The sequence below is a fragment of the Lissotriton vulgaris genome, chromosome 2_1, assembly GCF_964263255.1.
Source record: "Lissotriton vulgaris chromosome 2_1, aLisVul1.2, whole genome shotgun sequence".
Taxonomy (NCBI): domain Eukaryota; kingdom Metazoa; phylum Chordata; class Amphibia; order Caudata; family Salamandridae; genus Lissotriton; species Lissotriton vulgaris.
This window is the reverse complement of record NC_141687.1, coordinates 1,417,975,677-1,417,992,462: the sequence shown is the minus strand read 5'-3', so window position 1 is coordinate 1,417,992,462 and position 16,786 is coordinate 1,417,975,677. Positions and strand designations below refer to the sequence as shown.

The 16,786-nt window shown below is 42.5% G+C and overlaps 1 protein-coding gene across 2 annotated transcripts in view; it reads left to right on the top strand.

Annotated features, from left to right (window-relative positions):
• The window catches only part of RIF1 (replication timing regulatory factor 1), a 424,226-nt gene extending 407,773 nt beyond the window's left edge, over positions 1-16,453 (top strand). For both annotated transcript variants that reach the window (XM_086957241.1, XM_086957240.1), the window contains 5 exons: positions 4,555-4,632; positions 4,764-4,879; positions 5,345-5,498; positions 12,432-12,531; positions 15,241-16,453. In XM_086957241.1, the coding sequence (XP_086813367.1) occupies positions 4,555-4,632; positions 4,764-4,879; positions 5,345-5,498; positions 12,432-12,531; positions 15,241-15,461 (669 nt within the window). In that variant the 3' untranslated portion in view covers positions 15,462-16,453. The remainder of the gene's footprint in view (positions 1-4,554; positions 4,633-4,763; positions 4,880-5,344; positions 5,499-12,431; positions 12,532-15,240) is intronic.
• The last annotated feature ends 333 nt before the right edge of the window (positions 16,454-16,786 follow it).

The window sequence follows — 16,786 nt, the reverse complement described above, 5'->3', positions numbered from 1 at the left end:
AGGATATGCACAACTCTCCTCACCTTACTCACATGTGGTGTAAAAGTGAACTCTACAAAAACTATAGGTGTAATGTTCCTAATAGTGTTTCAAATATATTAGTCTGTTGCGCCCAATTGGCCTTCATAGAACAAGACCTGTAAAGAGACAAAGCAAAATAAATCATACCATGACAATAGGACGTAGCTTTTGACCAGGGAAAAATGACCTGTTCAAGACAAAGGGTAGTATAGGACCAGTTGAGGTCTAGAACCCTGAATAGAAAAAGGACAAGGACACACACGAAGACAAAGACGCACACATTTAAATGAAGGGGTCCTATTCTTCTCCTTAGTAGTTGGATTTAAGGAGGAAGATGATTGGTTTTAACAATGCTTACTTATATACTAAGGCTGGATGGCCTCATGAGCCTTTGCGTGGTATTGGGGGTTGTCTTCCTGCTCAATGCGGCATAATTAAAGGATATCAAAGCTCAATTCAGGTTTTTGTTGGTACTACTCACGGATAATGTAGACATCATTCCCTTGTTCTCTAAGCACCAAACTCATGGTTTCAGCAAGACCCGGTAGGCTGCCTTCCCCTCAACGCGGTTCCGACGTAATGCCGTGTGATAGACTTGCCCCCTTATATACTACAAATTATGAGTTCAATTACTGCTTAATTCAAAACGGATCATGCCCGAAGGAGTGTATCCGTAGATTGATTTGCCGGTTCTGCGCGGATGTCTTGGGCGTTCCCCTTCCTATGCGCATGTGCGAGGGAGTAGTGAACATAACGTAGACACTATCCCGAATATGTAGCGCGTGCGTGATGCTGCGCGATGCAGCTGCGCATGTGTAATGGGTAGAAACCCTGGATTGTTGCACACAATCAGACGGAGGTTGTATAGGTGCTAACTCCGAAGGTTTAACCCTGTAAAAGAGTGTAAGACCTGATTTTGGTCTATTAAACCGCCTTAAACAGTACCATACAGGTATTGGGAATTTTTACTCAGTGTGAGCTGACTCAACTGACATTACGCTGGAATCTGCAGTGTGGCAAGCTCCTACATATGTCGATATTTTATGTAGGGGCAAATAATCACAAACATTAGCATGTCAATTGTGGGTTAAGAAAGCGATAAAATTATGGGGGTGAGTCAGGGTTAGCTAGTGCCTAAAAATAGGGGTTCTTGGTTGGAAACAAGACTAGTGAGCCTATAAGTCATCGCAACTGGCCCCATGGGATGGAGTCATCGAGTCCGGTGGTATCTGTGCCAAGACGGAAGACCCACCTCTGCTCCTTCTCGAATAGTCCAACATCGGTGGGTAGCTGTTCGATGACAGTCCAGTGCAGTTCATTGACACAATGTTGCGCCTCCAAAAAATGTGCTGCCATTTTTGTGGTTGATTTTCTGCACCTCACGTTGCTCTTATGTTCATTTATTCTGGTCTTCACTGCTCGGGTGGTCATGCCCACGTACTCCATGTTGCATGGGCACGTAATGAGGACCACTACCACTACCTGAGTGGATTCCATTTTGTTTATGTGCATTTCTAATTACTGCCTGGCCTCGTACATATTTTTCTCAGAGTATACATAGTGCAAACTTGATCCGAAGGTATTCGAGCACTTTACATGAGCACCAGTTGCATTACAGATGGACACAATAATTTTGTTAGGCACGGGGAGATTAAGTGATGTGTCCAGAATCACAGGATGTGGAGCGTCACTGCTGAGACTCGAACCCTGTTCCAGCTTCGAGGTCGACCACTTTAGCCGTTAGTGCATGGAATCTGCAATATGTAGCCTATCTAGATTGTTTACTTCTGCAGCACACGATTTAATAAATAATGAACACAGAATTCCCTTGTTCATCACGTAGAATAACTTTTTTAAATTAAGAAAATGCACCGTAGTATACACAATTGCATATTAAAAGCTAACAATGCATGAATAGATAACTCTTGGACAAATAACAAATGGGTTTCAAAGCACAGTTATATTGCTGTCTGAACCCTTTTCCCCCCTCCCAGATAAGTTAAAAATGTCATTAGACGTATAACTTCATGTAGAAGAAAAACCGCAATAACGTTGGGACAATCAAGCTCCCCAGTACCAGAGTTCATGCTCTCCTCTGCACAGTATTGGTTCTGCAGTTTCTTGGAAGTTTATTGTGCTTATGTATTTGATGTGTGTGCCCTCCAGGTGTGAGGTGTCCTAAGGCTTTAGACCATGAGGGAGCTAGAGCGGGTTCTCCACAGGTGGGGGTAAGGGCACCGGGTGGGGAGCATTTGAGGGAAAAAATGAAAAAATAAATGGCCTCAACCACCTCAGTTGCCCCAGTATCAATATATGCCATAGACGCGGGTATAACTACTATCTTATAGGGGGATGAAATGCAGAGATAAGGTTGTTCCTATAACAGTACTGTCCTGGAATGTAAACGGTCGAAGTAAAAGTGAGGTGAGAAAGATTGCTTTAATTCTTGAGGGTCTCTCCTGCTCCTACTATCTTGCAAGAGACTCACTTGACCAGGGAAGACCAACCCTGCTGCATCATCTTCCAATCCACTTTAGTTGGCCCTTAATGCAGCTCAGCCATCCTGTGCGCTACCGAATCAGACGGTTTTGTTTTGGGTTTTTTTGTTATATGAGTGGCAGTCCCATCACATCCACCAGATGAGAACCCCAGGTCTTCCAGAAGTGTAATGCCCCCTCATTTCTTTCTGACCCACGGGTCCTTCCTCCCACATCAATGCGGTTTTCACAAGAGCACCTATCTATTTACTCCAAGATGTGCAGACCCTTCCCGCCAAAGAAGCCATCAAAATGGTGCTGCTTTGGAATTAGGGGTGGGTTGTTAATTCTGCTATTTCATCGTGCTGAAGGAGGGCAGGCATTTGTCCTAATTTTGATCTTCCCTCTCTGAATGCATATCTGCAGAAGGAAAAATTCAGACGGTCAACACAGTCCTAAATTCTGTCTGCCTTGGATCCGTATGACTGCATAGATACTTTTGGAGCTGCAGGACGCTTGCTTTCATGAGCTTGCCTTGTAGTCCCAAAGACATTACCTGCCGTTCAAGGTAGACCAGGAGCATTGTTTATTGCGCTCCTCTTCGGCCTATCCAGCACCACTCAGGTGTTCATAAAAGTAGTGGCAGAGGTCACCGTCCATTCAGTGGTTGGGGATGCTTGCTTTCCCTAACTTCAACAAAGATCGTTGAAGGTGGGCTCACCGGTCCGTCCGAGACAACCTCCCGATGACTGCAAACCTTCTGACGGATTGAAGTGTGTGCTATCCGGATCCTCTAGATCTAAGCATCTGACCTTTAATCAGATACCACTTCTGAAGGATCTTCTGTCACAAAAGCAGTGCAGGGTTCTGTACCTGAACCTGTGCAATCTACATTTCCAAGTGTGTCTTTTGTGCAACAGCAGCTGACTGCATTCGATCGATCTCCTGAGTTCGTGGATGTCATCTTTTTGGCCAGGCATCTTGCTATGAAGACTATTTACACTAAGCACTGGGACAAATGTGTCCTGGTATGGTGTTTGCAGCACAGATAAGCCACACTGTCAGTTGTTTTTTTTTTGGTTTTGGGCCAGCAAGTTCTTGCATTATACAGCTTTAAAGGTTATTTGTTCACCCTTGCGGGTTTGTTTTTTGCCCCAGCTGTCCTTATGTAAAAGTTTTGTATACATGTACGTTCCCAAGCCATATGTGATGCCACAGTGGGTTCTTTGTTTGATCTTGATGTTCCTCATGGGTACTACCTCAAGTTAGCGTGCAGCTGCTCATAGTCTCTCCTGACTCTCAATGCAATCTTCCTTATTACGATTACTTAAACTAGTCTCATGAGTGAGCACCAGGCTCTTTTGGTGCAGCTGCCCTACACCACTTTTATTCCAGACAAACTGTTTAGAACCAGGGTAGCATTTTGACCTAAAGTGATGCTTTTTCACGTTGGGCAACACCCTCCTAATGTTTTTTATCCTGCCTCACCCCTCAAAAGAGTATGAAAGACTATGAACTAAACACCAAAATTGTACACTTTTTTAAAAAAATGAAGAGGTTCAAAAAACGATAAAACATGCATAAATAACACTTAGTCAAAAAACAAGCGCATTGCATACCAATAACACGTATATGCTGTAATAAAAATACCAATTACCATACACAGCCCCATAATATTAAAACATTGCAAATTGTTGAGCCCGTGTAGGGGCATATGTATAAGGGAACCCCACCAAAGAGGGGTACCTGCAAAGTTGCTTCCCATGTTGCTTTAAAAACTTGCTCTGCGTCTAGGTATTTACGAGAATCGTAACATAGAAGAAAGGAGTACAGCAATCAGACATTTTAGTTAATAAAAAATTACGGTTTTCTGCAATTTTCACTCGTATTGTGTTATATGAAGCCATCCATATTCTCTCCCTTTGTTCTTTGAAAAATACTACAGATCACTTGAAAGCTACTCTATTGCTATTGGGATAAAAATAATTCAAAGTGGGTGACTAAAAAGAGAACATATTTGTCTCCAACAAACTAAAATCACTTGTTTCTTTTACAGCTTATTACCACTCCAACCAAAGGATTTATTTCTCCTGGATCACGTAGCCTAGGACCGAAGAGCTCGAAGAAGTGTTTGGTATGATGTATTGTGATCTTTTAACATTTGAGATTTGCTAATTCAAGTCAAGCTGTTGTGGAATGTATAGTTAACTGAAAAGATTTTTTTCTTTTTTATGTTAACAACTTTTTTTGTGCCTTTTTTGTCAGATTACTGAAATGACTAAGGAATCTCTGCCCTCTCCTAAAGAAAGCGTTTACCCTGCACTTATAAACTGCACAACACCAGTTGACGTCATTTTACCTCAAATTACTTCGAATATGTGGTAAGGACACCATATTTATTTTATTTCTAGGTGAATAAAACTCCCTTTTATGCAGTCATTCACGGATTTTCATCCTCTGAGCAGTCTTAATGTTTTTACAAAAATGTCTCTAACTGCAGTTTCTTGCCTCTTTATTCTTTCTGATAATGGATACTACAAGATTTCCTCCACTGTGTGCAATACAGAGCAAAACCTCATGCCAATGTTCCTAATCTCTTCATTGTTAATCTGTCCAAATAAAAGGTCATTGCTATAATGTATGCGTAGGCTATAAAACAAGGCCATATTTGTCCTAATTTTGTATATAATTTGTTTCGTAATTTATTTTCTGACTTTACCATTCAATTTCAGATTTTACCTTTCCTATTATTCGCTTTTCCAATATAAATGCTTCTAGTAGATATCAGATACTGCAGTTGATACAAAGCTTGTTGATTATATTCTTTCCTTTCCTTTCCTTTTTAGGGCAAGAGGTCTTGGACAGCTCATAAGAGCAAAGAATATTAAGACAATCGGTGACCTGAGTACACTTACTGTCACTGAAATCAAAACTCTCCCAATTCGTTCACCTAAAATCTCAACAGTTAAAAAAGCTCTTCGGGTGTTCCATGAGCAGCAGGTAAAGCCATTTTAATCAAATATTCGTACTGTCGTTATAATTATAGCAGCCAAAATGTTTGACACAATGAACTGTGTTTTGCAGTATTAAAGTTCAAACTGTTTTCACCTTTTGTTAATCTGGAAACTAATATTGCCCTGCCTCTTTGCTAACGTAAATGTACCGTAGATGTGGACCAACCGCAATGTCCTATTTGCTGTAGGGGATCATGAATGTATATCGTGTCCCATAGAGTGCTTTTTGTCATGGTCTCATCTCTGAGCGTATTTATGCATGTTCTATCGAGTGATATTTTTATCACATATTTAATGCTGCAGCTGTTTCGGTCTTCAAAAACCTTAGAAACCAGATTTTCTCAGATTGCATTACAACACATATGTAAATGTCTGCACTGGAAAACATTAGCATTGAGAACTCAATCTGACAGGCTTGAACTAAGAGCTGTAAATATGCGCCACCTTTTTAAGGCTTCAGGAGCTTCCACTATCTATGATGCCTTCTGCTGGCAGTTGCCGCAAAGAGTTGGTTCTTTTTTCTGGCTTCTTATCAGGTATCCATAGAACACTCTAGATCATGGGTACTCACAAACTTTCTCTCGGGGGCCAAATTTACACTGTGGTTTGTGTCCGAGGGCGGCACCAGTAGGGGCGGGGTCAGTGGGGGAGGGGGCGGGGCTAGAGCAACAAAAACAACAACTGACCATGAGGTTGATAACTGGTCCCTGCAGCGGACACCTTCGTCCACTGAGCCACCAGACCCGGGATACACACATCTCTCTCTCTCTCGCTCTTTCTCTCTGTCTCCCTCCCTCACTCTCCCTCCCTCTCTCACTCTCCCATACTCTGTCCCCCTCCCTCTGTCTCCCTTTCCCTCTCTCACTCCCTCACTCTGTCTCCCTTTCCCTCCCTCACTCAGCTCTCTGAGTAGGCCCGTAAAACATAACAAGGTCACATCTAAAAATAACAATAAACGAGGTGCCCATTCACATGGCAAAGAAAATATAGTTGCATTTTGTTGGAATCTTCCAGATCCAAGAGTTGGTGTAGTGAAGCTTGGAATGTACTCGGATGTCAATAATAAGTGGCAGACGTGGCTTGTATCCTACAGAGATATAAGTAGAAACATTTTTTTTTTTGCATACTGATCCGATCTGTGGTTTCTTCTTGTTAGTGGGGAATCCCACGTTGGTTGCTCATAAAATGCGTTATACCTGTAGTAGTCGGCAAACTCCCCAACTTTCCCCCGTTAACAAAGAATATGACATGTTTTTTGTCCAGATTAAGGTGGAGGCGATTATTATTCATCCAGAAATTAACATCCCTGTTGGTCAATGTTTCTAGCTGTCTACAGCCTGTGTTTAAAGTATCATCATTTGGGTGTCTCCTTATTGGCAGACAAAGACTCTGTTAAAGAGGAAAAGCTAAGGGGCGGATAAGCAAGGTCATCCGACTGAGTCCTTGGGCACCTCGTGAGTTAACTTTTTGGCCAGTGATTAGTACTTCCCTAATCGAACTGTGGTGGCCCAAACAGTCAGAGAGCGTAACCATGCCAAAGAGACCACGCCCCTCCGTCCCTCACTTCCTGCAGTCTTTTCAACTGCTGCAAATGATCAACCGGTTCTAAGGCTGCAGACAGGTCACAGAAAACTACAATATCAAGGTATTCTCCTTTTAGTGACTGGTGGAGATTATCTGTTATACTTAACAGCCCTGGTCTAACTAAAACTCTCGATTTAAGGGACAGGCAGCGAGGACTTGCCCACATGTTCTTGTAGCTGATTATTAACATGTTTTTTAAATAAATGACCCAATACCCATTCTAGCAGTATGTTGCAGGGAGTATACACCTCCTTCCCTCGCTCACTCCCTCACCCGGTCTCCCATTCTTTTCCTCCCTCTCCCTTTCCCTCCCTCTGCATTATCACCCTGCCTCTGTTTCTTCCCGGGCCGAGACAGCTTCGGAGCACACACACAGCCACACCGAGCGCGTTAACAGGTCTTTAAAAGACCATTAGCATGTTAATGAGGCTGTGTTGTTCACCTCTTAGCGCCCCTGCTGTTTCCACTCTAACTATCGCCCAGCCGGCCCCCACAGAGCAGCAGAGTCTCCGATGCGCGCTGCTGCATCTTGTGTTTGCACTTTGCAGACACTCTTTAAAAAAAAAAAAAAAGTTCAACACTGGTACGATGTGTGCAAGGTCCGCGGGCCGCCAGGAAAGGCTTGCTGGGCCGCCAGCGGCCCGCGGGCCGTACTATGAGTACCCCTGCTCTAGATGTTTTCACACTTTTTTCCGAGAGAACATTCTCTCAAAATCTCATTTGTCATTTTCACTCTGCATCTTTAGAGACTAGGAAATGAGCTTTGCATTTCTGAGATTTTTCTATCCAAAACGGCATGCCTATTTGCCAGACGACCCTAGTTTGTGAGGATAAAAACTACAACAAATCCACACGAGGTCTGTGGTGTGTGCTTTCCCTCTTATTTTTGTTTTGCCAGAAAATGCCTATAAGGAGAGGGAAGCCATTCTTCTTGGAGGCAAGCTGAAAGATCTGAGACCAAGTGGAAATCAGACATGCCCTCGTGTGGCAGGGATGTCTGCAATGAAGGCTAAATTCAAACCCCGGGGTGCCTGTCAACAACAAATGTCAGTGACTGATCCGCACTTAATCTGTCTCTGGAGCCTTGAAAGCGACCAGAACGCCAAGACTTCTGTCGATTGTTGCGATTCCTCAAGCTGTTTGCTGCTCGACGTGCGGCTCCTCAATGGTCTTGATCCCAGTCGATCGGAAAGTCTCTGGATTGGTTATGGAGCCATCAATCATAGGCAGTCATCTGGACATTCGGATAAGTCCTACAAGAACACATTGCCTGAGACGGACTCATATTTGTCAACCTCTTCCCAATTATTAGAACAATGGATTTGCTTCGATTAGTAGATCAACCACACACTCTGAATTTCTGGATTCCACTGTAGGACAGATATATTGTTGGATGGTTACAATTTCAGACGTCAAATAACAGAGTAATAACAGGGGTGTAGTGGCCAACCCTACTGAGTTCCTTTTGATATTTCCACTTTTCGAACACTCCCTGTTTTCACAGCTTTGCTGTACAGTAGTTCCACTGTTTGATATACTAGAAATAAGGTTCATGCAGTTCTATTGCTGTACCGGAAGTCCAATCCAACAGTTAAATGAATTTTCAGAATCCAGTAACTGTGCCTCACATCTTTGTGCTCCTTAAGACATACCCCAAGTGCCAATGGGGACTTTATATTTAAATAAGGTGCTGAAATTATTTATCTATTGCCTGCACCAGCAATAATGAATGCCAGTGTCATCCACTAACTTTCCATCTAACAAGACTTATTGGTAGTCACCCTAAAAACTGAGGAGCGTTAAATGCACATGAGAAATTGGCACTAAGTATTTTCCAAAAGGTGGCATTTACAAACCAATCTACTTTGCTCAAAGGAAAATCAGCATCACAATGTGGTAAGTTGTCTCCTATCTGGCCGCTTTGAAATTAAAGCTGGTGCTTAAAAACAAGTGCTGTCACTTCTATAGGCAAACACTGGCAGAACTTAGCTGAGACCAGGCCCTCCAAATTGATGGTAGTGTTTAAGACATTATGACCCTAGCTTGGTTCCAGTGCATCTATCCGGTCACCAGTCACTGCAATTTAGGGGGTGGGTCAGAATCCAGCTATGTATTTGGGGGTTCACATTGATAATGGCACAAAACATGTTTTTTTGTTTTTATTTTTGGTAGTAAAGTGGCCATTGCTGCAATTTATCGATCAGAGTATTACTAAATTCCTGATAATTTTCAACATGCAGGTCATCTGCCAGTGTCTCACCCATAACCTTAGTGTCAATAGCTGGACTTACCACCTGGATTGTTAGAACGTTTTGTAACCTAGGTGTTCCACCATCTGCAATGGACCTGGCATTTGACTGAGCCTTAAGCGCCCTCTTGCCTGCATAGAATTCATGATTCATAATATGCTGTTATTGGCTTCGGGTCCTCCCTTTGTTTTTGCCATAGATAAACTTGCTCTGCTTGGCCCCCTTCATCTTGGCTCCTAGTCCTGTGTTCCTACTTTCGTAATTTACAAACATCTGCCGCTGAGACTGGTACCACACATTGGGATTGAAATTCTGAACCTCTACTATTTTGAGTACGCATGCTTAGCTTACCACAGACGTTTGTCGCTTTTTTCCCCCTTTTCCCAAGTGCACCAATATCCAATAGTTGTAGGCAAAACGTTAGTAATGGCGATCCTAACTCTGCATCCAACAGGGCCTCTAATCTGGAGCCTTTAGGGAAGTTTTCAAGCCTGGACACTCAGTAATGCATGTCGTCACTCCAAAATGGTGATTGGGTGTTTTCCAAAGCAAATTCTCAAAACATGCATTTGAGTGTTCACCCGTCCCATCATGTCCCCACTAAAATTCTCAAAAATCTGAATTAGCTGCCCTCCTATATAGAGAGAAACCTGCTGCACAGACCTCTGTTTCAGCAACCCAGTGTTTTCAAAACCTCAATTACCACATCCCACAAACCGGCAGGAACATTTGTTTCCTCTCCTGAACGTGTATGCTGGTGTGAAGCGGAGACCCTACCACTGTGGATTTATCTCTCACATTTGAGCAAACTATGCAGCATTTTTTACACAGTAAATTACTTTCTCTACCATTGAATTGGCTATATAGTGTGAGATTATTTTGAATGCATTAGTCTTGCAGCTTGTAAGCTCATGTCTCTGACAGTAATTTAACAACTTCACAATAGTCGCAGATAGTGGTGATAACGGTTGTGCTCTCCAGTGGGCAACACTGGACCCCTTACAGCAACAACATACTACTATTGGTGCAAGCTATGTTTTTAACCCAGTTTATCCCTGAATGGGTGTAGCAACAAAGGGTGGACTGGGGAAGGATCCCCGCACAAGATAACACCACCTAGAGTTTTCAGGGCAGGATTAATTAACACACGGTCTCTCGTGAAACATAATGCAGAAACCGCGGAACACATCGAATCACATAACCTGTCCTTTTTCAGACATGGGCAGATGAAGCATCTAACAGTGACCTAGCTCTAGCAATTCCTGTGGCGTATTCCTTATTTAGAGCAGACAGGATGGGAAAAAGAGGGGGGTGCTTGGCTATCATTCATAGGAGTACCCTAAAGACTTTAGGACACATTGAGGACAGTAACCCGGACTGTGAAATGTTGTCGTTCCAATCAAACTTAACTAACAATGAGACGTTTAGAGGTCTCCTCATTTAGACCCCCTAAAGGGACAACTTCCCTAATTAAATTATTGGGCCCTTACCTGGAGGTCAGGTGTGTACAAAGCAGATTCCACGGTGTTGAGAGACTTCAACCTTCACATAGAAAGGAGCACTGACCAGGAGATACTGACACTGAAAGAGGTCATGGCTACGGTAGACATGACTCAGATAGTTGCACAAAGCACCCACAAGGCAGGCCATACACTAGACTGGATTTTTACTTCCAACAAAAACGTCTCTCTACTAGACATACTCCCGGTGACATGGTCCGACCACAAGCTAATAATTTTCGCTATTAATACAGGAAATCCATTAATTAAAAAAACCCTCTGTAGTCAAACACAGACGTCCGTAATTGGTCCAAAATCAATACCACACTGCTAGAGGATCACCTGTCAAACTCCATACCAGACTTCAACAAAGACTGCAGTATAGCCGCCACACGAATTACAAGCTGGATAAAAGCGGCAACGTTAGTAGCAGTACATAGTAGTAGAAATTTAGTAAAAAGGAAATCACCTTCCCACCCTTGGTTTACAATTGAGTTAAGAACCCAAAAGAAAATATGCAGGAAAGAAGAACGGTTATGGAGGACAAAGTATGAGCCAGAAGCAAGAGAGTAATATAAATCCTCACTGGCCACTTTTAAAAAACTGATATTAAGGGAAAAAAGTAAATATTACACACATAAGATAGAGGAAGCAAAAAATGAAATGCGAGTAAGGAACTCTTTGCTGTTGTAAAAAAACTAACCAAGGAGGACAATTTGGCTCCCCCAGAAATCAGTTCTGAGTTTTGTGACACCCTGGGCCAGTTTTTCGTAGACAAGTGGTGAGTGTCTACGAGTCCTTCAGAACCATGGAGACCACCAGATCCCCCAGACTAAGTCGGGCTCTTTCCAGTTTGATCCCCCGACAATGGAAAAGATTAGTCAGGCTGTGAGGCAAACAAAGTCTGGAGGCACCGCCGACCCCTGTTCCCACAAGTCTTCGAACCAGGCCCCGAGGAAGCAGGTTCTAGTGTCACTCAGCGCCAAGACGCCAATGGGCATTCGCGAGCTTTATAAAACCCAAAATCAAATCAAATCCTCCAGTAGCTCTCCAGCTCTAAAATACAACTTTTAATTTCTTATCTAATGTGTTCACTTGCATTTTTAAGATTGCCCTATTTTCTTGCACAGTCATTTGTTTGCCTCATTGTCCCATTTAGTGACTTTATAAGGATTGCATCAAAACAAGTAAATTTTCACTATTTTCGGTACCAGTTGTTTTTTCTTAACTATAATCGATGGTTCGTACTGGCTTTCACCCTGGCCTTCCCCTCCATGGTGATCCTGATCCAGGATTTTTCATATATTTTTTGCCAGTAGTTATCAAACTTGAGTTGAGGAACAATTGATGGCATCCTGTTTTGCCTGTAGAGTGTAATTTGCATTGTGAGACCGGTGCGAGAAAACAATATTTAGATTTAGCTCATTATGCAACCTGCGTTGATTTTCTAAAGAACGTGCATGAAAGACTCTTTAACTTTGATAGATATGATGAATATTTCGATACAATTGCTAAGAATGTAATCCTATAATTTGAAGTAAGCTTGAACAGGATGTTGAACATACATTGTTTTATCTTCTGTTGCAGATGAAAACTCGTGGATTTGATGAATTTGTTGCACTTGAGGAAGCAGATAAGCAAATGTTTGATGATAAAACCTCTCCACCAGATTACCCTCTTGGACCAGGTATTAACTGCACAATTGTACATAGCTCTGTTAGGAGTTGAATTATCACGTCTTAAAGTTGTAAAGTTACCAACTGTTTTGAAAACCTTTGTAGTGGTAGCCAAGTTACATATCCTGTATTAGCAAGTACCGACTTGGCTCGTAAGCTACTTCGTCTGAATTGCTGTTATCTAATCTAAAACATATTAGTATGTAATCACAGTGTACGCCTGCTTTCGGTTAAAGTTAAGTGTTTCTTGCATACATGTAACTTGCATTGGGATTTGTCTCAGGATTGTAGTTATTTTCTTCCTTTGACATTGAATACATCTTTCACTGTAATCTGGAGCAGGTATTCACTTCCAAGCTGTTAAATTAAAACAATCTCTTTATCAAGCCATGAAATGTTTAATTACAAATGTTTAGTTTTAGAGAGGTTATTTTAGCCTTTCTAATGTCCACTGTTAAACATGGCAAGGCTTTACAAATTTTCAAATTATATAACTTTGGTGCTGCAGGTATTCCCTATGGATGCACGTTCCTCACCTTGAGAATATTCCCTAGTTGCCAGACTTGAGCCAGACCTTTTTACAGCAGTGCTTCAGCATGCTGCAATGTGACGTCGTACGGCTCAGCGTTGGTCTTGATCCACCTTGGAAGTGACAGAGCAGAGCGGCATATAAGCAACACCCCCCCCCCCCCCCCCCACCCCCTCTCAGATGTTTCTTTTTCTGTCCATGCCTTCTCACACAGATTTGGAACTCCACACTTTTTTTTTTTTTTTTGAGGGAATGGGGTTCCAGCCTTAAACTTTTTCCCAGCGACCGAGGCGAACAGTAGAAAATGGTATTTCAGCCATGCTAGCCCTCACCTTGTGTGATTCCCCTGTGCTCCTGGCCATGGATGCCCGCTTTGGATACCATGCGGCAACAGACCTGTCCACATCAAAGGTGGTGATTGTAGACACTGCCCAACATTATACTCCTTGGCGGATTGTAGAGCAGTCGTGATGCTTTTGTGATGTGAAGCTTAGGGCTATGCAGAGCTTCACTGGCTTAGTTTTTGTTTTTAGGTCAAAGCCTACCAGACCGCACAGTGTCTGGTTTGCTAACGTCCTCTTAGACATTCGGAAAGCTTCCCTGGGAATGCATTTTGCTCATTGGTGACCATTGGCTTTGTATATTTGTCCCTTCCCCAACCTTATTTACTGTGTAGCGCTGATATTGGCAACCCTCTCCAGGAACATTGCTCATTGACTGTGACAATGATGAAATAACTCTGGCAACACATTGTTTGGAAAGTGTTTTGCAGCAGGTTTATTTATAAAATGAAATATGATAAATGGTGTGACTTCTGGGTGATGCAGGGGCAGGCAGCTCAAAGTACCTAAGCTGCCGACCTACCTGTTGAGCCAACCGGCACCGTGGGCCAGCCCATTCCGTGCCTCAGTTTCAGTTGGAGAGTTTTCCTTCCTTACAGATCATGGACTACCAGTCCAAAGTAGAACACGTGCCTTTTGAAGGGCAGAGCGTCACCAGGCAAGCCCCCGGTTGCTCAGGCTTTCCACCTCCCAAAGGACTAATGGAATGCTGTTGCTTGCATCCTCTGGTCCTGCTGTAAAGACTCCCAAGTTTTGGCATAGAGCACCCTTGCTGTGCTCCCTGAAATGGTACTCTTGTGTCCCCGACGAACTGCAGATCGCCCTGTAACTCTGCCAACGTCTCTGATGTGCATCCACCGTATACGCCTCCTCAGTCCCATGTTGGACTCTGTAATAATCTGCAGCTTCCAGCGCTTTTTGTACCACTGCACTGCAGTATGCAACTCCACTCTGTTATTCACACCTCTGCATTCTTCCCTGCACCACTCCACAACTCTACCCTGCACCAGTCTACTCTACACCACTATACTTCACTCTGCGCCAACTCCACTCTACGCCATTGAACTCAACACCACTACAATCTACTCTGCGCCACTCTACACCACTGCACTCTTCCGCTTTACTCAAAACCAATGCATTCTATGCCTCTCCACTCTACTCCAATCTACTGTGCTTTGTCACTTCAGTCTAGGCCACTCTACTCCATTAAACACTACTCCAGGCCACTACTCCACTTTGACTCTCTGCGCAACTCCATGCCATTCTACGGCACACTACTCAACTTTGTGCTCCACTCTACGACACTCGGCCCTGGCGGCGCTCCACTCGGCCTGGCGCTCTCCTTTACCCCTGTGAGTGTGTGCTGTGAATCTGTATGTGTGTTTTTGAATGCATGGGTGTAAGTCAGCAAGTGTGCATGTGTGAGCCCGCCCCTTTTCCCCATTCATTAAACCCCCTCCTTAAGCCACCACTGATTGCTTAAGGTCTGTGTTTTTTTTGTGGATAGACCAATCTTTGTGTCTTCCTAACCATACACTCTATTCCCCACTGTTGGCATGGGTCACTGTACCTTTTCAATATATGTACACTGACATGAGTCCTTTCTTGGTTAACTGGAATTCACTTTTTGCATCCATATAATCTAAAACTGTACACTGATCCACCTTACTAGCAATGGGAATTTATTCCGAAGCTTGGAGCACAGTTAAGTTTTACCTGTTTATACTGACCTAACATTTGTTTCTTTGCCATAAAAATGCTATTTAACAATGTTTTATTATGCTGAATCTAATTTGTTTTGTAAATGTGTAATTCTTAAGTTTGTTAATGCCATTTTACTTTCTTTCTAGACTTGTTGGAATCCGCCTCATTACTTACAGATAGGACTCCATCTACAGACCTCATGGCCCAAATTGATGCTCTTGCTTTGCAGCTAACTCCAGAAGAACTGAGCCACCATTCTGGCAGCCTCCTGTTCGAAATGCAGGAAAAACTTAGCGGCTTGACAAATTGTGTGATGAGACACCTACAAACCCGGTGGACGTCCCCACCCCATGAAGGTTCTACATAAAGGATTTTGGCACATAAGAGCACTGGGTGGTTGATCTCCATTGTTCTGGTAGTTAAGAGCATTTTAAGACTTTTATTCGTTATTGGTCATACCATTTTACAAAGTATTCATTGACAATGAACGGAATTACAATTGGCTAAAAGCCAGTACAGTAGATATATTATAAATATTTTTTTTAACTGAAGGAGGTGCGTCATTCCTTGTTCCCACTTGTTGGTATTCTTCCTTGCGTGATCAACTCATTCTCATGTTGGAGGATATATCTTGCTTCTCAACAAGGTTCTTTTAAGTGATTTAAAGATATTGGGTTTATGTCAAGTCTGCAGATTTTCAATGTGAGGTGTAATTCTTAAGCTTGAATGTCAAAGGTTTACAATTTCCTTTCCGTTGAATCTTAATCATGCGGTAAACCCTTCTCTTGTGCCATCTTATAGAGGAATCAGGTCCCAAACTAGCCTGTGTTTTTAATAAACTGTTAATTTTATTACTTTTCTCAAAGCAAAGTCCTCTTTCAAAGAGTCAATATGTGCACAGTGTTGGCACCTCTTTCTTTGTTTATGTTCTGTGCGTAAACTTTATCTAGCTGACAAACTAAACTTTTCCAACTGCTGTATTTCCAAGGAAAACATTGTTATATTTTGATGGACTCCAGTATAAAGGCCCAGTACGTGAATAGCTCAGTTGCTACTTGTACGTCTTGATGGTGTGCTGTAGCAAAGTTTTAGTTAAGATCTTCCTGTGGCAAATTGGATGGTATGACACGCAATGTTTTGTATATTATGTATAGTTTTCAATTGCAGATGTTCTAATTTATGAGTGTAAACTTTGATAACTTGCATGCGTTGCAGCATTGCAGAACACCCAGTTTGCAAACGTTGAACACTTCAGTCTACCTGCTTTGTAAATAATTATCTGCCACTTGGAGCTCTGTATGTTATTGCTGCAGATGTTTTTAAGAGAAATGTGCATAAATAAAACTAAGAAAACCTGTTTTTCGTTGAATGTCTAAATTAATTTGAAACACTGATCAGTGCATGGATCTACAGTGGTTTATACTAAGGCAGTTGTGTGGGACCCCCACTTAACCATTACTGGAACCCAGGCACCCCCACTAAATCTTTGCAGGAAGCTGAGGACCCCAGCCTAAGCCATTTTAGTGATTAGAACTTCAAAACAATATACAAAATGACACCAACAGCATTCATCAAACAAATATACAAATGCTGAGATTTTATTGAATTCACAACAAATATAAAACAATCAACATTTTAATTTAAATGGGATGGTTAGAGTTTTTGTAAATTTTATTGAGGGCACCCACTATC